This window comes from Thunnus maccoyii, chromosome 15 (assembly GCF_910596095.1).
Source record: "Thunnus maccoyii chromosome 15, fThuMac1.1, whole genome shotgun sequence".
Taxonomy (NCBI): domain Eukaryota; kingdom Metazoa; phylum Chordata; class Actinopteri; order Scombriformes; family Scombridae; genus Thunnus; species Thunnus maccoyii.
Window position 1 is genome coordinate 20,156,647 of NC_056547.1, and position 26,950 is coordinate 20,183,596.

At 41.1% G+C, this 26,950-nt stretch overlaps 2 protein-coding genes across 3 annotated transcripts in view; one reads left to right on the forward strand and one right to left on the reverse strand.

Moving 5' to 3' along the window:
- Window positions 1-265: 265 nt before the first annotated feature.
- LOC121913325 (polypeptide N-acetylgalactosaminyltransferase 15-like) lies at window positions 266-5,202 on the forward strand. Of its 2 annotated transcripts, none has more exons than XM_042436011.1 (11): window positions 266-578; window positions 689-1,216; window positions 1,351-1,517; window positions 1,610-1,814; window positions 2,731-2,898; window positions 3,199-3,316; window positions 3,851-4,045; window positions 4,146-4,277; window positions 4,384-4,485; window positions 4,575-4,718; window positions 4,819-5,202. In XM_042436011.1, exons 1-11 carry the CDS (start codon window positions 511-513, stop codon window positions 5,017-5,019), a joined length of 2,028 nt encoding a protein of 675 aa, XP_042291945.1. In that variant the 5' UTR covers window positions 266-510; the 3' UTR covers window positions 5,020-5,202. The 2 variants fall into 2 exon arrangements, with proteins under 2 accessions (XP_042291945.1, XP_042291947.1); XM_042436013.1 differs by having other exon boundaries at window positions 266-548.
- Window positions 5,203-15,139: 9,937 nt separating this feature from the next.
- kcnh8 (potassium voltage-gated channel, subfamily H (eag-related), member 8) overlaps window positions 15,140-26,950 on the reverse strand; it is a 62,953-nt gene continuing 51,142 nt past the window's right edge. The window contains exons 11-16 of the mRNA XM_042434930.1: window positions 25,314-25,528; window positions 23,386-23,424; window positions 21,954-22,228; window positions 20,729-20,844; window positions 20,368-20,447; window positions 15,140-16,403 (exon numbers count right to left, since the gene is read on the reverse strand). Of these exons, the coding sequence (XP_042290864.1) occupies window positions 15,816-16,403; window positions 20,368-20,447; window positions 20,729-20,844; window positions 21,954-22,228; window positions 23,386-23,424; window positions 25,314-25,528 (1,313 nt within the window). The 3' untranslated portion in view covers window positions 15,140-15,815. The remainder of the gene's footprint in view (window positions 16,404-20,367; window positions 20,448-20,728; window positions 20,845-21,953; window positions 22,229-23,385; window positions 23,425-25,313; window positions 25,529-26,950) is intronic.

The following is a 26,950-nucleotide window of genomic DNA, read 5'->3' on the forward strand; positions in this document are numbered from 1 at the left end:
TGCTGCTAGAAAACATATTGCTTTGGTAAATTGAGCCATTGCCATGACAGACCACGTTTCAGAGCGGAACATAACTTTTGGGATTGACAGTAATATTAGAATGACACAAGATGACAGTAAAACTAACCACTGAATCCCCAGCAAAGCAATAAAATTAAAAATACCATAAAAACAATAAACTCTAAGTAGTCTGACAGTTTGAGTAGCAGATAGTTTGTGCGCCACGGTGAACTGGAATTTTAGTTTGTCTAAAAGGGTATTATAACCCCTGCTACCCTCTGAACTGTTCAGAATACTTTATCAGCCCCTTCAGCAGGTGTAGATGTAGCAGGTGGATGTATCAGGTGCATCTTCAAGCTTTTATTTGACTTCTCAGATTTACGCAGGCTTTAGGACCACGGGATGAGCTGGATCATGAGAGGCAAAGTCTGCGCACCTCCACCATTTAGAAGTTGAGGGTTTGTCTTCAACCTGCCCTGCCTGTCACACGTATCGCAGGTCTGATGCCCCATGGATACAGCTCTACTCGTCAGGAGATTGCTCAATATGTACGATTTATTTGATTTCCTGTTTCTCGGGTAATCTCTGCACACACTCATCAGTGCACTTAAAAGTTGAGGCAACATGGGGAAGTTAAGACAGCACTGGGCTAACTTCTAAGCACCCCTCTCTTCTCCCCTCTCCTCAGTATGAGGCTGTGGGGCAGAGCTAAAGTTTTCCGGAGGAGGATGCTCTGTCTCTGGTTGCTGCTCCTCGGGTTCGCCTTGGTTACGCTAGCACTCTCGGACCTGTTTAAGCGGGAAAGGGACAACACTTATCAGAAACCTGGCCCTCCCCGCCGTCCCCTACAGCGGGTCCCCAGTCCACCGGACTTGGATGTCATCGTGGACTCCCGGGACGATGCCTTAGAGTTCGTTGTCGACCTCAGCCCGCTCAACTCTCTGCAAGAAGACCAGCTTTTATTCGTGCGATCGACGCAAGGCACCAAGAACCCGCCGCAGAGGAAGGCGACTTACAAGGTGCTTCTGCCGGTAACGAATAAGCATACCACCCCGGCGCCCCCGACGCACGGTGAAATGGGGAAGGCAGTGCGGCTACACCTGAAGGGCGCGGACAGGGATAAGGAGCTGTCTGCATTGCAGAAGTACGGTTTCAACGAAGTGGTCAGCGAGAAGATTTCACTGCATCGCAGGCTGCCTGAGATGCGCCATCTTCAGTGAGTGCAGGGCGCATGTGGCCAAAGCTCACAAGATATAAACCAAAACTTTTGCAGTGCAATTACCCCACTTTGGTATTAAAGAGCGTCAAAGTTGTTGCTTTGACTGTGTGTAATTGTTTCCCGTTTAACAGGTGTCTGAGGGAGAAGTACAGCGAGTCGCTGCCGTCGGCCAGTGTTGTTATCTGTTTCCATGACGAGGCTTGGTCCACGCTCCTGCGCACAGTGCACAGCGTGCTGGATACTGCACCTAAACAGCACCTACGGGAGGTCCTGCTGGTGGACGACCTGAGCCAACACGGTACGTTTCTGCGCCTCTTTACATTCATCCATCCGTCTGACCTGATTAATCTGCTGATCACACGTCCTTGTCTTTGCCTCTGTGCAATTCAGGTCACCTGAAGAGTGTGCTGAGCGAGTATGTGGCACATCTGGATGGGGTGCGTTTGATTCGCAGCACCAAGCGACTGGGGGTTGGAGGGTGCCGTAGTTTGGGTGCTGCCAGGGCTGCAGGGGAGGTGCTGGTGTTCATTGACTCCCACTGTGAATGCCAGAAGGGTTGGCTGGAACCGCTGCTGGAGAGAGTGGCCCAGGACAGGTATTCACTCTAATCCTCAATGAGAGTAATGACCAGCAGTTCAAAAGCCTTGTTATTTAGTTGTATGATAAACACACTCATTGCAAACTGATCTGCTGGTTACCAAAAATAGAAAACATTAGATGAGAAGTGTGTTGTGTGTAGATAAACATCTGGCCGGGGAAAACCAGCTGTGCCCAAACTCTCTCTCCCTGCTTGTCTCTGTTGCGTTCTGCTGTTTGACAGAAGCACTTGAGAAAAGTGAGAAGATGGAGGTGTTCAGAGTGATCAGTTGTCCTCACTCATTAGGAAGGCAGGGGATACATATGCTGCTGTGTCCGAACCTCAGCTCTCATGATTTGGCTCAGGTCTTGTGTCTCAGACTGCCTGCAGCGTGGCTCTAATTAGACTAGGTAATTAGGCTGAACTCTCCAGCCTGGAATCTGCAACCACTCAACTCTCTTAGCCACATGTTTGACCCTTCTCCCATTTCTTGCCCCCCTCCTCCACCACATGAATCTTTTCAGTCCTCTGAACATCATATCACACATGACCTCTCGGTAAAAATATTTCAAAATAACATATGCGAACCAGAACAAACCCCAGCAAAAGGACAATGCGTGTTTCCAAACTTGGCTTCCGTGACACAGACTGAAACACACTCAAACACAGACATGTGCAAATATAAACACACACTGGAGAAGAAACACTTCTCCTCTTCTCAGTATCCATGTCACCTTGATGCACACAGACTTTGAATAATAAAATGTAGCTTTGGAAAACTCAAATTTAAAAATTCTCAATCTTTCAAATTGACTGTCAGGAACATGCTTTCCATTCATAACATCGCCCTTATTTTGGATACTTGACAGATGTCAACAAAAAGACTCATTTGAACAGAAAAATCACTGCTCAGATGAATGTGGTGTCTCTGCAGGACCAGAGTGGTGTCTCCCCTCATGGATGTGATAGACTGGCAGACTTTTCAGTACAATGCCACCCAGTGGCCAGTCAAAGGAGTGTTCAACTGGAGACTGGACTTCTACTGGGAGTCAGAACCACAGCTGCAAGATAAGGACCCAAGCTCGGCTGTTAACCCTGTGCGGTGAGTTTACAACTGCTTCTCACATGACTTTACCTGAAAGAGTCGAGTTTTACTTAAAGTAATGCAGAGTGAACCTCGAGAGGAAAAACTGATCACATATACTTTTATGTTTATGGGTGCACAATTTACCTTTTGCTATGAAAAGTGCAGAAAATTAGAGAGATGTATGAACTGGAAACCTCTGAAGTAAGCCTGTGATCCTCTGAAGTTCGTATTGTGTCTTTGCTCCAGTGACAACAAGACAAATTCCTGTGTTTTTTTTCTTGGCCAGTAAAGTGATGTTGACTCTGATTGTGACAGGAGCCCAGCTTTAGGAGGCGGAGCTCTGGCTATCGACAGACATTTCTTCCAGAGTGTGGGAGCCTACGACCCGGGGATGCTGCTGTGGGGTGCAGAACAAATTGAGCTGTCAATCAGGGTGAGGGGAATATTATTTGGTATCAACTTTCCGGCTAAATCCTCCCATTTGCACGCTTCGCACAGGACAGACAGATGACAGATTGCTTTTGCTTTTCCTTTCTAAGTCACATAATCTTTTTAAGCGTTACTCTGGATGAATGATTTAGTTGCCTTCTGTCAGGGCCTCAGGAATGTTGAGCTGGGACATGATGCCTTTTGCAAATGGAAATCTCAGGTTGGATTGTGGTCTGGGAATGTCTTGGTCTGTTCACTGCACAATTATAAAGAGGGAATGTTACATGACCCCTTGGTTTCCTGTGATGACCATTATAATTCATATTGGGGTATTGTAGCCTGTTCTGTGGGAGATTAAACAGTAAAATGGTACAGTGTGGAAAAATGCAACTTGCAAAACAAAAGATCATTTATGGACCAACATGCAAAATACAGTAATTCTTGTTATACTTACGGAAATTCCAGAAGCTTTTTGTCACTTTACAGTAAAATGTACATCAGGGTTATAAACCTGTTTTTATTTTTCATGCTATCCTAGGTGTGGTCATGCGGGGGCTCCATGGAGGTGGTTCCCTGCTCCCGTGTGGCCCACCTAGACCACCACCACCTGCCTTACCGCTTCCCAGATGAGGACCTGCTTCAGAGGAACAAGATCCGCATTGCAGACACCTGGATGGACGATTACCGGAAGATCTTCTACAGGAGAGACACACTGGCTCATTTCATCAGGCAGGTATGTGTGTGTTAGTGGGATTTTGTCAAGAGATCAACTGGTGAGGGTCCTGAATACTGAAAATCTAAACACATAAATGTTTTTTTTGTCTTTTGTACAGTCTGAGAGTCCTAACATCACAGAGCGTCTGCACATAAAGAGTAGTCTGGGTTGCAGGAACTTCCAGTGGTACCTGACTACGGTGTATCCACAACTTTACATCCCCCAGGACATGCCTGGACTGTCAGGAGAGGTAGCACACACACACACACACACACACACACACACACACACACACACACACATATATACACAATAGCCATGACAGACTGTGATGTGTCATTTGTGCCTGTTTGAAGCTTTACAATGTCGGCACCGGTAGCTGTGCAGACTACCCCCGAGGGCAGGGACTGCATGGTGGGTCCATGAAAATAGCACCATGCAGCGGGACGGGCAGCCAGGTAACCTTGCCGACACTTTATCCAGTGGTGAAAGTCAGAAAGAGACGAGTAACACACAGTGACAAAAATGATCTCTGTTGTCGTTGCAGCACTGTGATCTAAACTCTGAGGGTGAAGTGCGATGGGGTCCAATGGGGTCTTTGTGTTTAGACACCAAAGGAGAGCATGTGATCCTCTCTCCATGCCCCAACCCCCAACCAACCACCAGCAGACTCCAGTGGAAGTTCATAAAGGCAAGACAGAACACTAAACTTTTTGTTGTACATCTTAAAACATTTATATGGTCACCAAAGGTGTTTGGCTAACTCTATATGTCTGTTTGCTGCGCTTCAGCTGAGCGGCCAGCTCGTTCACCAACAGTCCCAGTTATGTCTGGAGGCTGTAAAGGATGGAGGGCTCCCACACAGCAGCAGTGTTAAACCAAAAGAAGTCAGCACCCGTACCAGCGTGGGAGGTCTCTTCCTGCGCCCCTGCACCCATCAACCCAGACAACAGTGGCACTTTGAGCAATTAGTGGCTCCTAAAGGTGCCTGACAGAAAGCACAAATGGACTGGTGAATTTGCAAGATGTGAACCTTTGGCACATATTATAATATATGTACTATACATAGTGACATGCAGTACGCCTATAGTGAAATGGTGTAGAAAAATATAACAAATATAATTTTTTGCTCCACTTTATCACGCTTTTTTGTTCCTGTTTTAAGGATTGCAAATAGCATTTATTGTGTATATAATAAATAATAAAATATAATAAATAAAATAATAAAATGGAAGATTATATATTGGGAATATCAATTTGGATATCTATTATTGTATTGTAGCTAATTTATATATATTAAATCATACAGCATATGCTAAATGAAATTGTAAATAATAGTATGAAGAAATGTAGAAAGTTCTTTCTTACTTCAGTAAATGCATTTCATTAATTCACGTTTGAATGTTTTTGACTACGAGTCTGAAATATTTAAATATTCAGCAGACAGAATCACATTTAAAACCGCTATATCTTTATGATTTGAGTGCTGGGTTGTGGCAGAAATCATGGCAAAATCTTAAAAGGCTTCTTGACAGCTATCATGAATTTTTAGACCTACACCACAAGTCAATTCATCCTTCCTCTCCCCTTGACTTGAAGTAAAAAAAAAAAAAAAAAGGAATTATTAAAAACAGGGTTATTAAAAACATTTTTCACACACAGGATAAGAAGATAACACAAAATGGGATCTATTTTCTGAATGGCTCCTCATTTATTGATAGGGATCAATTAAAACTTACTCAAATCACTATAAAAAAGAACTGCCTGTTGCCTACAGGCCTACAGTTAGGCTCACTGATTTGAGAATAAAAAACAGACTAAAGTTATTATAAAGACCCCACAGTTAGTTAATACATGAACACTTATACTCTTGTGGTCCAATTAAGGGAAGTCTCAATGAAGTTTCCTGTTTCAACATGACAATGCCTGTCCACAGAATGGGGTCCATAAAGACATGGTTTTCCTAGTTTGATGTGGAGGAACTTGACTGACCTGCACTGACCTCGTGTGGCTGAAGGTGAACAAATCCCTGCAGACATATCCTTCCAAGAGGCGTGGAGGCTGTTATATATATCATGTACTGCATGATATCAAACACAGGTGTTTTCACTTATCTGACTGATTAGATGCCTTTTCAAGTTGAAGTTAGAGCTGTGCAGGAAAAGCACAGGTGTTATTAATGTCATTAACAATGACTCTGTTCTATTCAAGTGTCCCAGTAAGAGATGACAGCAGCATACACAATATCAGGACCCTGAAACAGGAGCAGCTCCATCTTATTATTTACACCTGTGCTTTTCTTACTGTGACATGTCACAATGTTTCTGTGAGAAAAGCCTTTAAGAATGATAAATGTGTAATGTGTTCCACCATAACAGCTGCAGCAAAACTCTTGAGAAGAGACCTAATCAGGCAAAATAAGTGAAAACATGTTTGAGTAAACCATAGGTGTGCAAGGTCTTCAAAATTAATTAAACATTAATTAGTTTTACATTGACTTCTCCCAAAATGATTTAATCTTAACTATTTGATTCTTTTTTAATGTAATAATGTTTGTTTATTACACTCTCCTGTTTTAACATAATGTATATGTGACAAAATAAACTGTATAATGTCACATATTTTCAACAGCAGAGGGAGCCATCTGCCTTTATAATCTATTTTACACCCCCACCTGATCACTTTGTTATTGTTAGAAATGAACAGTGATTCCTGATTGAGAGGAGTGTGTGCTCGATAATGTGATTAGCACACAGGAAACAGTGTCATGTGCTGTGTCAGTGATTTGAATAAATGTTTACATATCTAAGTATCCAACTCACAGCTCAACAAATCACAGGTGAAGTTGTTATTTAAGCCCAGGATTAGGATGGTGAACACGGCAAGATGGGAAAGACCCTGAGCTCGTCCGCAGTAACTCTCTGCTTGCCCCCAGGCTTTCAGTGCTAATAACCATCTATACTGTGTCATATTAATGCTCCTCCTAACCCATGATGCACTTAGTACTTAGCCCAAGCACACAGCACCTTTTCAATAAAACCCAGTCATATGGCTATGTCTGCAGCTTAGAGGCATGGGTCAAAGACATGTTGGTGATTAATAGTGTACAGTGTGTCTTCGTTCAGTTGCATAACTCTGGGCTACTAAAGATGGGCAATGTACCGTATCTCTGCTGTGGGTCTTCAAAGATGACCAGAAGTCACAGACTGTGTAGGTGGTTCATTTCACTGTGAAATTCAATCCATGATCAGCCAGACCTTACTCATAGATTTGATAGTGATGGTTGTCTTGTTTGATAAAAAAATAAAGGTCAAAGATTGCAGGACATAGTGTAGGTATAAAGTTTAATAATAGACAATATAAAGCCAGTGACAGGTCTGACTGACAGCACCACTAATACATAAAACTCATAGTTTAAAACAGCAGTGATCAATATCTTTGGCCGCTGCATGTAGTATTATGGGACTATGACATCACTGGATTGAATAACATTGTAAGTCACTTTTTGCCAAAATGTAAGCCAAGTGAGCATTATTTATATATTGAATGTGGCTAAGGAGTTTTACTTCATGTCCACCCGCTACTCCCCACATTTCCTGAACCTCTCCACCACATATACAAATGTTAAATAAAGGCACATATGCATAAATATTCACCCATGTATTTACCATTATCTCCCAAGGTGAGACTATTTATGATTTACCCAAATACAACACATAACAAGCTTTATGTTTAAAGGTTTTAGTCCACCAACTATCAGTTTGTACCCCTGTTACTGCCTATTACATAATTTAATCCTAAACCCTACAGAGATGTCTGATGTCACTTTCTATTGCAGATTATGGTAAGATGTGTGAAAAATTCCCAGTAAAAGATATGATGGGCCACATTAAATACTCAAGATCATTCACTGTGTGTCTGAGCAGAAGCAAGTCATGTCAAGCATACTGATAAAACAACACTCTTTCAGCATGTTTGTTCAAGTGGGAAAACAATGTGTTTCAAGGTTATTGCATATGACAACTTCAAGGATAGGTTCCACTTTCCAAGTCTGTCCTAAAACAACAGTCAGGTGCCCAAAAAACATTGACAAATGTTTTTTTTTTTTTGCTGTAATCATTCCTCAGCGTGATGGGAGATGAAATCCATAGCCTTTCCTCCATACAAAAATATATTTCAAAGTTTATTTGAAGCAAATATGAGGCTTCAGTAGTCCAAATTAGTCAAATCAACACAATGTATTTCAGAGTTAATGTCTTTTTAGTGCCAAATTCCTTCTTTTTGTTGTTATCCTTCCACTGCAGCTGAACAGGAAAACACTGTCCGTTGAGAGACAACTGTGTCAGATATCCACTTTATCCCCCTTCACTTGCATTGTAAGCACATTTGGAGGGGATCTTCTAATGGTCTGTATGAACAGGAGGAATGATTATAGCAAGAAAAATGTATTATGGGCACCTGATTGTTTTAAGACAGACTTGAATAATTGTGAACCTATTCTTTAAGGTGCCATTACATTTCTTTGGCATTTATTTTATACTCAGATTAGATTTTGTACTAGATTTTTTTTTTTTTTTTTTAAATCTATATGTATCTCAGTATCTAGTTTGTGCTCAAATTAGAGATTTTGCTAGACTCTGTTCACAAAATTCATCTTTGTCCACTTTTGTAAATAGTGCTTCAGTGTTTGGCAGCAGTTTATCATGTGTCCAGTTTTCTCGATCTCCTTCTGTCTGCAATCAAATTCTCCTCCCGAGACTCTTCCTCTTCTGTACTCCCTCCTGTCCTGTACTGTCCTCCTTCTTTGTTGCTGTATGTGACCTTTTGCCTGCCCTCCCCTCCCCTCTGTCTTCCATCAATAGCATCTTCCATCTCTTCTCCATGCTGAGGTGAGTGCGGTGAATACAGTGAACACCCACATCAAACACCGATGGCTGCTGGGCATGTCCCATTCTTACCAGCCAACAGTGTCTTTGTTCCTGGTCTTTTTTTTCCTCCTCACCACCCTCGATTCACACACACACACACACACACACACAAACACACACACACATCTTCCGAGGTACCCGGGTGACTCAGATGGATGTCAGCTGCTGTGTTGCAGGAAGCTGTGGCCTCTTTATGAAGATCCATGGGGCTATTTCATCCAGGACGGAGCTGGCTGTACTTACTGTGCGCGCCTCAAAGAGCCTTGGGTCTTCTTTACACAGACACTGTTGTTTCCAGTGATTCGTAATGCGCTTGTTGTGCAATTAGGCTATGTGGATGAGCCTCAGGAGCTGGGGCTGACACTGAGCAAAGATTAAGTGCATTAAAATGTGACAAAAACTCAGCTTGCAGCAGCAATTAAGGTCAGAAACAAAAACGGCTTTTGAATGTCTCATTTACAAAGTTCCTGGTGAGACAAACACTTTATAAGTGAAGCCTTTAAACTCTACAGATGGGTAACACATAAGGTATTTTGAAGCAGCACATATTTTGCTTTTTATTGAACATGCATGGTAGGTGTTAGCCATGATCTCATTTTCACCTCAAATATGAAATACATGGCTGACAGGTGGTTAAAATATAAGTATTTTAAAGTGTCAACTGGCAGCATTAACATTTGCACGACTATGTTTTTATTAATGTTACCCCTTCAGAATCACACTGGTTCAGCCAGAGGTTACTGAGAGGCTGTGATTAAGCCAGTTTAAAGGCTCTTTTGACATCTCAGTGCTTATTGACTCTGTGGATTTAACAAGCATGCAAGATATGCACAAATGACCTTTTAACATTGTCTTATCACGTCCACACAGAGAAAAGTTACATAAGTTTGTTGGGCAAAGGACCAAAAGTAGAATGTTTCACTTCAGCAATCACATAGTCTCCGTCAGCCTCACAAAGATGAAAATTTAATGTCTTCATCTTTCTTTTTAACTTAAACACGTAACATTAACAAACATTTTTGATAAGGATCCCTTATTTTTATTTTATTTAAAGAATCATGACTATGATATATACTGATATTTTAAAAAGCTGCAAAATAAACTTGTGAGTGCTCCTTGTTGTACATCCTATTCATGATGTTCTAAATGACTCAAATATCTTTGGTGTTTCTGTTTATTCACTGCAATTTCTTGTTACATATTGGCCGACATACACACCGATTAGATATATCAGCTGATGTATTAGCCCAACTGATTTATCGGGCTTTATTGAAAAACAGAACTAATGTAGAGTAGCTTAAAAAATAAATGTCTGATGTTCCTGTGAGAGAGCTGATATAAATCTTCATCCTTATGTGGGAGTTAAGATATTAGTTCAGGAAATGGTTGTGAATAAACAGAGGCACAATATTTTGATAGCACTGAAAATCCATCAGGAAGAAATGGGCCAATATTGCTTCTAGGCAGGAAGGATAGTGCACCCTTTCCTGCTTGTCTCAGTTCTCATTACCTCCTCCATCAGCAGAATCTGGACCTGGACTTAGAACCAGACACATGTGTCCTGTCTTATAATTATTAGATGGCTAAAAGGAAAAGTTGCAGACCTCTGGGTGCTATTTAAAAGGACGATTTTTGGTTAGTTATCCTAGAAAAACAATCCACCACCCATCAGAATGGGAGAAAACATCATCTACGGCTGTCTAACAGTGTTAAAGTGATTTTAGGGGTAAAATGCTGCCAGGTTTTCACAGACAGATGAATACCTTCTGTCTTATTCTGTAAACGTCTCTGCATTCTAGTCCAGACTTTTCAACAGGGGCTGTCACATCACCTTTACACCAACACAACAGAAGACAGCAATTTACAGAGAGCTCTACATGGTGATGATCCTTCTATCTGGTGCTTAAAAATGCCAGACCACTCCCTTGACAGGTGAGCAACAAAAGAGGTAATTTAGCAGCCGTATCTTGGCTTAATGGACAAACCATCATTAATTTCCACTTTTGACATGCACATTGTTCTGCCACTCATTGTGCCACCACCACTTGTGCCATAGCACCCAGGGGAGCGGCTCAGACTCATTTATCAAACACGCAAGATGTCCTACAAGCCCCCCCACCCCCCCACCCACCCCTCCCTCCCTTTCTACTTTACACCAATGCAAATATAACCATTGGATGTGCATCAGCAGCCGCTGTCTCACCCAGACTGGAACAGATCAATGCAAAGCCCTTGTGTGGAGAGCTCCCTCCATATTTTACATGTGTATGCGTGCTCTTATAAATGCATACACATGGACATACTTGTACAAAAGACACACATAAGCATGTAAATCGGACCACACACATTAAAACACACACATAATGTGCCCTTGGCGCGGCTTCTTTCCTTGAGCAGGCAGCCAATCAGAGTCTGTAAAGGCTGAATGGAAACGCCACACCGCAGCATGCAGATTTCAACATATCTCCATTATATCTGTGGAGATGAAGGAAAGAAATGGACAGATTTGTATAAACTGAGAGAGACTCACCTCCTGCACAGTGATGGTGTTTTTTAGTGCTGCAATCTGGGACGAGGGACAAGTGAAGAGGCTCTTTTCACTGGGATAAAGTGCTCATTTGAATGGAAGAGTGAATGCGTGCGTGTGTGTGCGTGCGTGTGTGTGTGTGTGTGTGTGTGTGTGCGCGCATGCTTTCAGTGTGTGTTCAGATGAAAAGAGTGGAAAGAGATGAATAGTTGCTGTATTTGGGTCAGGGCCGTCATTAAACAATGTGAGTGGATTAAACACATACACAGATACACAGCAACAAAGTTAATATGAAACACAAAGTTAAGTGTATGTTAAATATAAAAATGAATGCTCAGATATCAAATAAGGCCTCATCCCACCTCTTTCATCAATCCTTTTCAAAGATATGTTTTTGGGCATTTTTGTGCCTTTATTTGACAGTGGAGAAGGAGACGGGAAATGAGGGGGAGCGAGATGGGCACGACATACAACAGGGGTCCCCAGGCACATTCGAACCAGCGATGTTGCATGAACTGTAACCATTCAGCTACCACAGTGCTCCACTTTTCTCTTTTATTAACATTTCTGTTGTGCTTTCTCCCATTTTCCCCTTACCTATTCTGTCCTTCTGAGTCATCGAAAATCATAAGTGGTGGAAACGAAGAAAGCAAGGATGCAAAGGAGGAAGGCAGATGGGCCTCAGTTTGCTAATGGCAGATAAAGTGGGAAAGTAGTAAATAAAAGATGAGTTTGCAAGTGGGCAGATAAAATGATGCATAAACAGTCAGGATAAGATCGTCTGTACACCATCAAATATGGATGGGTCTTCAAGACCCCAGGCTAAATGACAGTATTCCCACAGATGTGCTGGAGGCGCTGCTAAATACACAAATAATCATCCCAAATGCAAACACACTCCCACCCACCTGCAGCTCCCTTCTCAGTAAAATACACAAGAAATTGTGTAAGTGGAGAATATTTTGCCCACACAAGTCTCACTCTTTCACTCACGTCATTGCCCACTTTAATACTCGCATGCATTCATTCAGAAACACATACACACTGACGTGGTTGTAATGTTATCTCCACAAATAAGAAAAAAACTACCACTCCCTTTCACCTGCATCCCTGCTGAACACATGTATGTAATTCACACTTCCTAACAGAGACAAATAATACACACACACACACACACACACACACACACACTGAGTGGAGCAGTGCCTCACCAGGTGAGAGCAGCTGGACCTTTGACAGGTGTGTCAATGTGATCCACAGAACACATGCTTACTCAGTTTTCACCCTCGCCTACGTCACCGGTGGGACGTGATGATGTTACACTTTCACCTCAAATGAACCGTAACGGCAGCTAACAAAGGACAGACACACACATGCGCGTACACAAAACAAACAAATACACACTACTATTATAAACAGAGTATGGACAAGCAACAGTCTTGCATGACAGAGATCTGGCATTATTAGCTTTGTGTGTTTTGTGTACATAAATATATGTGTTTGTGTATGAAAAGTCCAGGAACAACTTAGCAGCCTGACAGTTGCATGATTGTAGGCTGTCTCAGATACATTGAGATATATACCCAAGATAAGTGTCTGTGGATATGATTCACAATTTCTTTAAACATTACATTATTTATTATTTAGTGTATGCAAACATTACCTCCACTCAGTATTTTCTATTGTATGAATCATACAAGATATAGTATTTTCAAAATTTTAGACACCCAAACAAGTCTTAGATGCCTGTGGTTTCTTGGCATGTCTATTTCATTATGTTCATATGTTCATTATGTTTTTAATCATGTTAGTACTATAGTATGGGGATGGCAATGTTGGTCTGTCAGTTGGTCATTTTACCATTTTGGGACGGCAAAAATATCTCAAAAACTACTGAATGGATTTCCATGAAATTTTGTACAGACAGTAATGTTACCCAGAGGATGAATCCTACTGACACTGGTCATCTCCTGATATTTCCTCCAGTGCCATGATGTTGTCATTTGTGGTTTTAAAGTGAAATGTTGCAACAATTGTTGAGATTGCCATGAAATGTGGTGACATTCATGTCACCCTCAGGATGAATTGTTATAATTTTGATGATAGTGTCATCATCAGGTCAAAAATATAAATTTGTCCAATTGGTTTATGACATTCCCATCAGCCCATCACCAGTCTTGATATATCAAACTTAGATAATTTATACCTAGTTTAGCTATAATCCAAGGACATTACGTATTTACTTATTAATTTATCTGAATGTCAGCAGAACATCATAAAAATCTGTGCAGAAATTTGGTGGCATAGCATTTGATCCAACTCATCAAGAGTTACTTCTTATTTTTGTCATGTCCATTAAACTATGAAAGACCTGGCTTTAAATGTAAAGTTGTGTTTTTAGGATCAGGAAATGTTTTCTTTCTTTGAAATGTAAACACTTTCTGTTATGCTGTCATTTTATCAACTGACATCCAAAGCATAATAACTGAGGTGAATAGCCATTCATAAGCATATTAGCCTAAACATGTGGGTTGTAAGAAATATTCATTTGCTTTGGAAAAGAGAAAAAAAATGGATTTCCTGGATGTGACCTCTAATAACCTCTTTCCAGCTTTGATGAATGTTTCTGTGAACACTGAATAGAAAACAACCGCCCGGGATTAACAGTCATATTTGTCGTTTATTAGCATAACAGTTGTATCTAATAAATATCAAAATGTTAAGGGAAAAAAGTTTCATTACAGTACATTCCATTTGCAGAGAAGTAGAGTCAAACCTACATGAATTCAAAAGAGAATTGTAGATCTGTTGGGACGAAGAGTTATGACCCTTTTTCCTGGTTAGGATTGCATTGGCTGGTACCAGCAAACAGCACTGCCATAACCTCATATACAGTAGCATCATTTACTGCCATCCCACACTCTTGCATTCTTTGAGGTAAAAAAATACATCTTTAGTATTGATACATTCATAGAAATATAAAAGCGTCTTAATTTCCTTATTGTGCTTTTATGTGGGAATATTGCCTTCACTCTGAACAGCTGAGAAAATGGATCTCAGAGTTTGTAACCCTGGGCGACCATCAGGGAAATGACCTACACCATGGATCATGAACCAATATAGTATTGGCAGTTTGCTCCAGGCCACCACACAGCAGGGGTGTCTCCGAACTACCGTTTGCCTAAAATTACTCAGTTGTTTAAACTGAGCCCACATCCAATAAATATGCATCAGTAAATGCCAGGTTCGGTTATTAAAAGAATGAACCATGTTTCCTTTAAATAGATAGATAAATGGCAAGCTGGATTTCCACAGGGTGACATGCAGCATGTTAATGTATGTCTACAGGCACTACTCAAAAGGCTCGGAAAAGCATGCAGAGAGCAAGAGAAAGAGAAAGAAGGAGGGAGAGAGGGAGAGAAAGGGGGGGAGAGAGTGGTATAGGTGTATGGAGAGAAAAAGGAAAAGAGAAATAGAGAGGGAGAAGTCCCTGTGCTCAGTGTGACTGACGACAGCAGGGGCTGTGCTGCCCGAGGCGTAACAAACCCCCCCACCCCACCTCCATAACCAACTTCTCCCAGCCGCTCCAATCTTCCACCCATCCCCTCCTCCCCCCCTTCCCTGAGGACCTGCGGTAAAGAGCACAATACATTCCATCTCTCTCCTCACACCATCCTGTGCTCCCAGTCCTACCAGCCCCAACCAGCCACGCACTGGTCCACGTAATCCAGAGCATCTGGCACAGGTTGAGTGAACAAAGAAAGAAGGGTTAAAAGGAGAGGAAATAACAGAGGTGGGTGGGTGGGAGGTGGGGTCCTTGGGGTTTCTTATCTCCAAAGCCCACCACCTCCACTCATGATGCTTTCTCTTCCTCCAACCAAACCAGCCAACCTGAAACCATCTCTAGCCAGGAGCGAAAAAAAAAGAAAGAAAGAAACAGAAAGAAGTCTCTCCTCCTACACTGTATCCCTCTTGTCCTCCATTATGGCACAATCCTGCCGTTGCTCTCTGAGGGAGCCTCAAGGTGGGGGGGTTGGGAGTGGACTCTATCCAGAGAGCTGCCATTATACAGCTCCACAACTGACCCAAACTTCTACATCCTGTTTAACAACACTAAGATTCTATAAGGTAAAGCTAACACACCTAAACCTTCTGTACTTGTTTTCATGCAACCGGATTTTTAAACACGTGCCTTTAAAACAAAAGAAATCTAAGTTGCATCCCTGCAAATGTCCTCCAATGATCAGTTTGATCTTTAGTGCAGGAACATGTCCCAGAAAAATGTCCTGGAAAAAATTCCTGCAGAGTCCAGGAATGTTCAGATGGAGGCCCGCTACAAACCCTTGGTTTGGTGCTGGTAGGTCCCCCTAAGTCCAGTTTGAGGAGAGCACCCAGAGCTCTGATGAGGGCCCTCATCTCCCCCGTCCTGCGGAGGTGGATTGTATACCCTTGACCTGATGGACTCAGAAACCCCATCTTCATAGTGAGAAGTCTCCAGTGAGCTGAGGGATGAGGAAGGCAGGTGAGACTCCGCAATGACAGGGGAGTGTTGTAGTTGAAAGGCAGATGTGTTGGGGGTTAGAGGTGGACTTGAGCTGGAGTACCCAAGCTGAAGGTCCTGGGGTCTATGTGTGAGAGAGTCCATGTGGCATATTGCACCATGCTGCTGGGGAATTGTGAGGGGAGATGAGGGCAATGACATGGGCGTGTCTGTCCAGGTGGAGGCAGTCTGAGACGAGGACGGGGAAGGGTAAGACGGTGGAGGGTTAGGATGGGGCAGGTAGCTGTGGTGTGCTGGGGAGTAGTGCGTGGGGCAGACCACTGAAGCATGTGGTACTGATGACATGAGGGTCTCCATGAGTTGGGCCATTCTCTTCATGACACGACCAAGGTCGGCCACTTCCCTCCCGAGGGTGCTCACCTGCAGACACAAATAAAAAAAGCATCTTTAGTTGACTTTTCTGGCTCTGTAATGAAGACAAATGTTCTAGGAAGCATTTACTGATTACCAAGAACAAAAGGCAACACGATATGTCATTATGATGAATTTTGTGTCTTCAGGTCAGTCATTTTGGGTCAAAATATATCTGTCTCTTGAATGTGGTTTTGCATGTAACATCATGCTGCTATAACTGGTCATTACAATGATGAGGAGGGGCGGGTGATTAGTTGCTCTCTGCTCCTGGCATGTCCACAGAGGGCACGACCACGAGGCCCTGCCAATGTGCCATCTGTTTCTGCCAGTCAAAGCACCCATGACCATTCATCAGGCCAATCACGCACATCATCAGTGCAACTGGATGCATATCAGCCCTCAGCAGGACACACAACTCCATGTGGGAACTGCTCCAGTCGCTGTGTGAATACATGAAGAGGTGATCAGGCTGCACGCATAAGTATATTCTGATCAAATCAGGCTAGGACATCCCTCTTCCACTCTCGGTTAAATGGATGCACATTATAAGGCATATATACAACAGATATGTGCATTTGTTTACCCTGAAAATGTAGTACAAATTCATTTTCTTAATCAGAAATCAGCTAATAGTCCAAATGCACATTTGGTTGTGTTCTGTTACATTTTCAATATTTTGCTACATTGAGCTTGTTTAACTTTCTTCTACTGCACCGACAATCATTTTAGGAGAACAAAATATTCTCTCTCCCTTGTTCACAATTCTACAATTTCCTACAATTCTTCCATATCTCTCTCTCTCTCTCTCTCTCTCTGGAGTGGCTGATAAAACCCTGGTTCTAAACTCTGGCTCTGATAAAAATAGAAAAGCTACGAGCGACAGGACAGTCCAATCTGACACGCTGTCAGCATGATTCCAGTACTCTCACCTCAGAGACACCCGTCTGTAGAGATGGTCAGACAAACAGCAGCCATGGATGACCAGAAACCCTTTGCAGCTGTAGGTATGTGTATAGTTCAAAAACTGATGGTTTTTGAATCATTAGATCATATACGTCTTATGGTAACTTGACTATGTAATCTATAAAAAAACAAACAAACAAACATCTGACTCTGAATAAGTGTTCAGCAGTAGTACTACAGCATTTGAAATGAGCATGTAATCTGCTAGGTCACAGTACATTAAAGGATTCATTAGATCAAGCTGAAATCCTGATTGCCTGGTTGATCAAGCAATGAGTGAATGCACTTTAGATGCCTTTCTCTGCATGCTGTTTAGTTTGACGCAATATAACTTAGTGTACACATTCACTATACAACTGGTCATCTAAATTTGTCTTTCATGTAAATAATTCCACTTCATTTTTTATTCAATGTGAGTATACTTTTCTTCGCATCCATGCCTTAAAGCTGCACTAATCAATATTTTTATATTGACAGGTGATCAAATGATGTCATGTAATATGACAGGTGTTGCTCATAGTAAGAAACCCACAGAGACTCTGAAATGCTGCTCAGCTGAGTGTTTTAGCGTCTTGCAGCTCATTGTTTTGGTTTTCTGGCCCACAACTTCACTGTTTTGGTTCAGTCTCACTGTTCTCATCAACCTTGTTTCCATCCAAACAGCAGGCTATTGTTTGCAAAAAAAACTCTACCTCCCACAGTGGGACATTTAGCAGCTAAAGAGCCACATATTTATCTCAGGAGGTGGTGGAGACCATAAAAGAGCAACAAGAAGATTCAGTATTGGACTTACATTAGCCAGGAGACCACAAAAATAACTCCTTATGAATGTTAATGTTTCTCCATATCTGCCAGATGTGGAAATATGCAACTGTTTGCTAACACATTTGCCACAATTTATAACTTGATCATATGTTTACCACCAAAATCAATTATTGCTGCTTTAAATTACATGTGCTATTTATACAATTAATTGTATTTAATTACTTACTTCCCATATTTGATCTTGTTGCTCACTGTTAATTTATTAAAGTTGGCCACTACTACTGTGCATACATGTGTGTGTATCCCCTGTCACATTCTCAAGTGCATGTGTGGTATATGTGTGTGTCATGTTTTAGTGCTTTTCTAGCCTGCTCTTGTAATTGTAAGAGCAATTACTCATGTTGTTCAGACAAAGCTCTTATTGTTTTAGCTCTCCTGGGCAGTTGCATAGTATGATTTCCATGACATAGTACAGAGGTCACCATGTTAGGTCTGTCTTCAGCGATATTATACTCATATCCCACTAGAATAAACCCTTCAGTGGCATAAATAAAGCATAAGGTTAAAGGGCAGAGGTAAGAGGTCAGAGAGAAAGGCAGAGCTGGTTTATTGCTGTGCTCACACAATTTGTAGTTCATTAAAATGTTGCTGCTTTTGTGCAGTTCGGGTCAGAATCTACAAAGAAATTAACCTATTCACTTTTCAGATGGTCACATTTTTTGTTTAGAATAGCAATTTGTGCTTTGCTGTTCACGCCGATGAGGTGAGAAAAAGTGAAAGTTGCACCACTTGGTTTGCTGCAGAACAAAAACAGAGGTCTCAAGAAGCCCTTGGTCTTTGAGTTTGACTGTAGAAATGTTACTGATGTAGTTATTTATGAGATTAAGAATTTAAAAAATGAGGCTCATGCAGGGATTTTTGTGTTCATGTTTTGTCTAGTGATTTTACCTTCAGGTGAGATGCAACAACAAAAGCCAGAATCAAAAATGAAAAATTGGCTTATTGCACATTGTGCTGGAAATGAAACCTTATTGACCACCATAAATTGCTTGGGAGGAGAGACTGACACTGAACAATGAGCTTATAGGCTAATGCTGACACAATTCAATATTTTTTGCATAAGAAACACATTTTGCATACACCCTGCAAGGATCACATAATATCCAATGCTCTCATTTGGTCCTTTCTCAATTTTAAGTCACCTTGCCACAGTACACACATGTATGTTTGTGAAAAGATCAGATAGGATTTAAACCAACACCCCCTTTTCATCTCCTATGGTGATCAGTGTGGATGGATCCAAGTGAGGATTAACAACCTATAAGACCATGCTGAGAGACTTCCTGTCAAACACCAGTAACCCGCAGAGACAGAGAAAGGACAACTGAGCCAATAACTGTGTGTTTGCAAGTGAAGGTGTCGTGTTATTGTTGCTCACACTCCTCTGTTCCATCCCTCTCTCATTTGCTTCTGTGTTCTACTCAAAAAGCCCCATTACTTTTCTCCTAATGCTCTCCTTTCCCCCCACTCTCTCCAGCTCTCTTTTTCTCTCTGCCGCTATCCCCTCAACCCAGGATACAGGCTGAAGCTTAGCAGGAGGAAGCAAACACTCTTCCTCACCTGCCAAAAGTCTAATGTCAATTTAGCCACCCGCCAATCAAAACCATAGGATACAGCACGATTTAGACTGTGTGTGCACGAACAGATTATTTCAAGCTGAACAATTGGTACTGAAGTCTATAAAACATCCAAATATGGTATTACATATGACAGCTGAACAGGCACAGTATTACTAAGTCCTGGTGAAAAGAAGCAAAATAAACAAAAACATTTTAGATCAGGATTATTTGAGCTTCAACAGACTCCAATGTTACATTTATTGTCAGGCTCATGAAAACACATGAATGTAGGGTAAAATAGTTGAAAAATGATCTTGATAAATCATGTTTGACGCCATCCTGCAAGGCCTCATTATTCAAAAACCATAACACCACATCTTCTGTAGCAAAATTGCCCACTGTGTGACATTATTACTTTATTATTTCTGTATTTTTTAAAATCTCTTTTGGTTCATTAGATCTTTGAGTCCTGCTGCCACAACCATATGGCTTATGCTTACCTGAACACTGGCACTGTGTCGCTGCCTTTAGCCAACCTGTCTCCCTCTATCTCTGTCTTCCTGTCAGTCTATCTCTCTCACACACACACACACACACACACACACACACACACTCCTACCTACCTGCTGGTCGAGGTGTCGCAGTTGTCCTCTGGTCTCCTCTGCTTTAGCTGCTAATTCTGCTGTGCTGATCTGCAGCATATCTGTGACACAAATTAGCGAGTTACAAATCACTCCCAGCGCCGAACAAGGGCTACAAATTTATACCCAGCAGTTAGTGGTTGAAGGTGGCTGATAAATAGTGTAGACATTGACAGAAAATTCACAGCAAATTCACATTAATCACCCTAATTACACAACAGTACTGCAGGATTCTGAACATCAACATTTTTCACTACCCTGAATTTTGGAAGTTGAAGGGATTGTAAATGGTGCTGAGTTTTATATGAGAGGGAAACTGCTGTGTATTGTATGATGGGAGGACCTGTGGCAGATGCTGGGGCACTGGTTGGTTCGTTGAGAGGACAACCTCGGTTTGTGGAGAAGGAGAAGGCCAGGGAACCCTCTGTCCCCTCACTGTCTTCAGTACCATCCACTATCCTGCAGAGAGAGAAAAGTGAAGCGATGGAAGAAATATTCAGATCATATGTAAAAGTATCACTACTGCACTGTAAAAATACACTTTTACATGGACAAGTCCAATATAAAAATGTTAAAAGTACATAAGTATTATTAGCAAAATGCAAATAAAGTATTAAAAGTGGTCAATGCAGAAAAATGTGATAGTTACGCATTTATATATTATATTATTATGTTACAACTGATGCATTAATGTGTAAGTAGCATTTGACTGTTTTGTTTTGTAAAGGTGGAGCTAATTAACTATTTTAGTAGTTTAATCTAAAACATTCAAACACATATTTTTTTCTATCTTTCTCATCATATGTTTTATGCTAATATAATAACTAATGACTATAACTGTCAAAATAATGTAGCAAGGTAAAAAGTACAATATTTCCCTCAGAATTGCACTGGAGTAGAAGTATAAAGTTGCATAAAAATGGAAATACTCAATTACAAGTACCACAGATTTGTAGTCAAATACACTACATGAGTAAATGGATTTATTTTCCACCACTGGAAACGTGTGTGTGTGTGTGTGTGAGAATATGGAGATGAAGATTACTACTGATAATGTCATAACTGTTGGATAATTTCAAAACAATAGTAAGTAAATAATTCTAATATTCTGATGTGACACTAGATCTTATCTTAGATTTTGGTTATTGTAACACTGTAGTGTTGTTTTTCATTGTGTTAAAGGAATAGTTTGACATTTTGGGAAATATGCTTATTCACTTTCTTGCTAAGAGTTAGATGAGAAGATCCATACCACTCTCATGTTTGTACGGTAATATGCAGCTACGGCCAGGAGACGGTTAGCTTGACTTTGCAGAAAGCATTTTCCAAAATGTAAAAGAAAAGTGGTGCAATCAGCTGAACTTAAGTGTTTAGACTGTGTAAAATAAACAATAAATGGTCATAAAATATTGTCTCTCAATTTTGACTATGACTTTTAATTTTGTCAAAAGCACCCATCTTGTACAGTATGAGTCGTGCTAAAAAATGGTAAAAATAGACATAACACAGACCCACAGAGACACAAGTCTACACAGGCAGACAGAGAAATCAAAGACAGTCAAACTCACCTGGGACTCAGGTTGGAAGGGTCTAAAGTGGTGAGAGTAATTTCCTGGACCTTCCTCCGAGACCTCCTGGAGCTCTGTCCTGTGGTCTTCTGGCTGGGCCGGCTCAGTGGAGACTTCCCACCGGTGTCCCTGAGGTTCACTGCTCGGTTCTGCTCCGATGACAGAGAAACAGACATGGCCTCGTCTTCCTCCTCCTCATCTTCCTCATGTTCCTCCTGTGCCTCAATGATGGGCGGATAGCCCTGAATCACTCGCCCGTTCCTTCTCCCCTCTGACTGGAAATGAAAAAATAAGAGTACATGAATGTAATAGATGAGAGCAGAAACAAATATCACCTGTGATTTGAGGACATTTTGAAATATGGCCTTGGAGTGTGGATACTAAGAGAACTTTTGCAGATTACATAACTAGAAAAAAGCAGAGAGCTGGTATGAAATCAAAATTGTTATCATGTTGTTTTGAGCCATCTAAAGCATTAGCCTTGATGATATCTACTTTTCTTAAATGCCTCTTTTTGCAACCCATTTTCCTGCTGCCTCCAAAGATGCTGAATACACTCATTTGTATTTAATTGACTACAGCTAGAAAAATACAGTTGATACCATGACTCTGAAAGACACATGTCTAATGACTTCTAAGTGCAAGGAGCAGAACACTCAGCTGGATTTATGAATGGCAAAGTTGACCAAAAATCCCCAGATCGACATTTTACAGCTGTGACCTGCAGAATAACGAAGGCAGACCTGTGTCCTCTGCTGTCAAGGGTCTGCAACTGTGCTAAATTGCAAGGGTGCGGATCAACTATATGAGGATAATAACAGAAATAAGGTCTACAGTAACCTATTGATCAGAGGCCCCTGACCCAACCCTCTCAGAGGAAAACAACACCAGCGTGAAGTTAATAGGTCTGACAGCTGAATTGGTCTTTCTGTAAAATATTTGACTACTGATTATTGTATTTGTGTTCTTTGTGCAGATTCGCAACACTGAAAGAGCAGCATGACAGCATGTAGAGCATTTCATCGCCTTCTATTCTGGTGCAGCCTTTATTTAATGACTGCCAACTCATTCTCCAGCAGAATTGATCTTTTTCCTCCCTCAACAACAAAAAAAAAAATCTCTCAATCAGAATCATTAAGTCTAAAAGAGTAATTGAGTCCATTATCATTGATGGAGGTCTACCGCAGGGTTGCCCCGCGGACTTTTCAAAGTATAAAAATTGATCTGGGGTTGAGCATTAATTTGAGTTTCATTATTTTCTATTGCGAGCTGATTAAAACGCTGTGGACTGGTATCAACAAATACGGTGAGGCGATCGACTTCGGACAAGTCTTTTATGTTAATGGTACTTGTCTCAAAGCTGGGTATATTGCCTTTAGATTTTCAATCATCGATCAGTGTCTGTGTGTGCGAGTGCTTGTGGTCCAGTTACCTGAGTATCTAGAGGTGTTGTGGACAGTCTGGCTTTGACCTGGAAGAGAGGACACATATAGAAAAAAAGAGCAATCAAGTTGTGACCTTTCTCGTCTCAGTTTTAAATTACGGAGGAGCTATTTCACAAGGCTCAGCAGTGAATCATTTTGTTAAGTGGGCACAGGAAAATAATACATGATTACATGCTTTGCGGTGATACCAGTGATGGGAAATAATCCACCTCAGTACACTGATATTGTTGTGTTGTGCTCATATACAGCCGAGTAATATCCAAACAGCAATCTCAACATCTCACAGCCGTCAGCCACAAACACACCCTCCATCCCGAGCCGCCTCCTTCATCCGGTCTTCATTTAAACTGAGCTCAGTCCTGAGATTTGGGCTGCCCCTCTGCACCTTAGCTTCCCCAAAAAGCCCTTTGGCAGGTTGTGTATGTGTGTGTGTGTGTGTGTGTGTGTGTGTGTGTGTGTGTGTATAAGTGGGCCAGTGGTGGTGTGTGTGTGTAAGTGGGCCAGTGGTGTTTGGGCAGGACAGACAGGAACACCTGACTGTAATTACAGCAGCAGAGCTCCCCCAAGTGCCCCAGCTATTTTTTTCCCTCTCTCTCTCTCTCTTTCTCTCTCTCTCTCTCTCTCTCTCTCTCTCTCTCTCTCTCTCTCTCTCTCTCTCTCTCTCTGTCTCTCTCACATACACACATTGTTACAGAACCTTGATTCATTACACAGAGAACTTGGCAAGTGTGTATTAAGTGTTTCTCTTGTGCTGCACTGCTGTGGGTTATACATAGGAGTCATTAATTTTTTTTAAATACATACAACAGCAACAACAATAAAAACATTTTGAACTTGTCAGGATGTCTTTATTAAAACAAACGAGAAGTACAGATTTAAAAAATCAATAATATAAACATTTTAGTGAGGTGAAGTGAGAAAATCTCTTCAGTTTAACTGTTAATTGTTTTGTTGTTGTTGTTGTTGTTGTGTGTTTGTTTACTTATTTCAATCAGCACCTCCCTTGCATTTCATCCTCTCATCCTCTCCCTTATTTTCTCGTCACTTTCTATAACTGGAAACTTTTTCTAAATTGTCAACATCACAAAAGGACCCCGTTAATGTAAACGTCCAGCAGGAAACATAATAACATTTGGATGCATGGGGACTAGTTATCCAGGATAAATCACTTTAATGGGGACATAACATGCTTTTTGTGATTTTCTGTTATCTTTAATATACTGTTATGATGATGGATGTGTATGTTAAAGCTCCAAAATTAGAGGTGTACATTTGTAAAATGCTCCCTGAAAATAAAAAGCCAGGGCTTCAGTCTGCTCTGAACGCTTTGTTTGCAATGTTAACTCCACTTCCCCATCGAACTGATCGCTTGCATATGCCCACGAATGGCTGTCTGTTCCACAGCTTTTGTTGCTAAGGTTGGTGTCCATGGGTTGTTTGCATTGTCCACTTGCATATTTCAGATCGGATTCGGGCTCAAATATGTACAGATGTATTTGAGATATTTATATTTTGAGTAAAGAATGGGAAAAAGAAATGAAATCCTAATACTACTGTGTCTTGGCCCAGATGCAGCTTCCAGGAGCTGGCCAATCAGAACGGAGTGGGCTCATTGGGAGGGGGGCATTAAAGAGACAGGAGCTGAAACTGCCTGTTTCAGACAGAGGCTGAACTGAAGAGTTGCATGAAGGGTCAGTATAAGATAAATAAGGAAATCATGCAAAGATATACCAGTAGAGCCTCAGAATGTACATATAGACTTGGGATTGTACATGATACATCCCCTTTAAAACAGCTCATTTTCTGCATAATATGCATATTTCTGGTGAAAAAGTTATTTCTGATTTCATCTCTTTAATTATAATGTAATGAAATCAGATTCATTCAGAGAATCAAAAGCATTTGCGTGACTCACATGTGTCTCGTGTCCCTCTCTCAGGTTGTATGTGAGGTCCTGCTGGATGTCCTGGACAAAGTGCTGCGAGTACTCTGGGTAAAGGTCCAACACCTCGTACAGCCCCTTCAGGTTGATACACTGCAGGTCGCAGTAGGTCAGAGCTTTCACGTCCGCATTGGTTTTTATCACTCGGTCATCTAAGGACAGGTTCGCCCCAATCAGGTCGCCTTTACCTGCTCAGAGAGACATGGACGAGGTAGGTCAGAATAAGGGTCATAGCACATTGTTTATACTCTGGTTAAAGGGTTGAGGGCACAGACTGTAGAGCTCAGAGTATGATGTAGACTGTAAGACATGTTTTAGGTTCTCCATTTATTAAATGGTGTCTGGGGATGTATGTCTGCTGCTGATGTGTCTATAAACAAGACTGAATCTGTACTATCTCATAGTGCCATTCTGCACTAGACCAAAAAGCATTACATTAATCTGTAGAGTACTACTTTCTAATAGTATAAGTTGTAACTAATAGCTATATTAATATGCAATGAGAAGGGTCACAGGTTTATCACTTCTTAATAAGCCAGCAGAAAAAAAATGTAAGTCTTCTGCATGTCTTATGCAGATGCTGATAAATCATTAGTGGAGCATTTGTGTAATAATCCATTAAGTCCAGAGTTGTAAATGTTGAAGTCCTCCACTCAAAAATCTTTCTTAACTTGGATGTTTGAGCTTCATTGTGCAGAATGATGTGTGCAGAGTTTGACACTAGAAGGCTGTTTTCATATTCATCTGCTGAGAGTGGAAAGTTTCTCCGTGCTAACAAAAAAAAAACTTTGTCACATCACAACTAATTTAGAAGCCAGTTTTGGTCCAGTATGCAACATAAACAAGTGTGATTTGGGAACTTGAAGCCTCCAGTGCACAGACACTAAGAATGGACTTTACAGTGAAGTAGGAGACATCTTGTTTCAAACAGTTAAACCTTTAAAATGAAAAATATTTGCATATTCATGTATTCAGCATTTTTCAATAAGAGGGAAGGAGTGGATGCAATTTGATGTTTTTTACTGAGGTAACTGAACTTTTTTTTGTGGAATAACCATACCAGACACATTTTTTTTAGTCAAAGCGGAGTATTTTTTATATATCTTAAAACATGTCTGGAGGGGATCTTTAATAATTTGTACAGATTCTGGTCCTGGTGCTCTGCAGCACTTTTCCAGGAGTAAAGTGCTCCAACCAACAGTCCACTGATGAACTAAAGTAATAAAAAAGAAAAAGCAAGTTTCCCATGGGAGAAATAACCTTATGAACTCTCTATAAAGGGTGCCTTACTAGAAAGTGGCACCATTATCAGCTTAGTTATTCCTCTAGCTACTATGACTGAAAGTATGGTTTGAATTGTTGCTATAATTTAAGTTTGTTTCTCTTTACAAGGATCAGGAAACCACAACTGAGACTAGACAACAAGATTTTATAGTCAGTTTTTTGTACCATTGACTTTGTTGTTAATGAATTGTTGCCACAAACTTGTCACATAAGGTTAAAGTACAACTGGTCATATGTGGATGAAGACTGCAAAGTGAGAACTTTATTGAGAAAAAGAGGCTTGTGGTAGTAAAAAACAAAAAAAGAACAAGTATAAACAAAGGCAA

What these genes read in the sequence shown, in the direction of transcription:
- LOC121913325 (XM_042436011.1), top strand. Translation starts at nt 511, where the DNA reads ATGGATACAGCTCTACTCGTCAGGAGATTGCTCAATATGTACGATTTA. An exon ending in GGACGACCTGAGCCAACACG is followed by an intron (nt 1,518 to 1,609) that starts GTACGTTTCTGC and finishes TGTGCAATTCAG; the next exon opens with GTCACCTGAAGAGTGTGCTG. An exon ending in TCCAGTGGAAGTTCATAAAG is followed by an intron (nt 4,719 to 4,818) that starts GCAAGACAGAAC and finishes GCTGCGCTTCAG; the next exon opens with CTGAGCGGCCAGCTCGTTCA.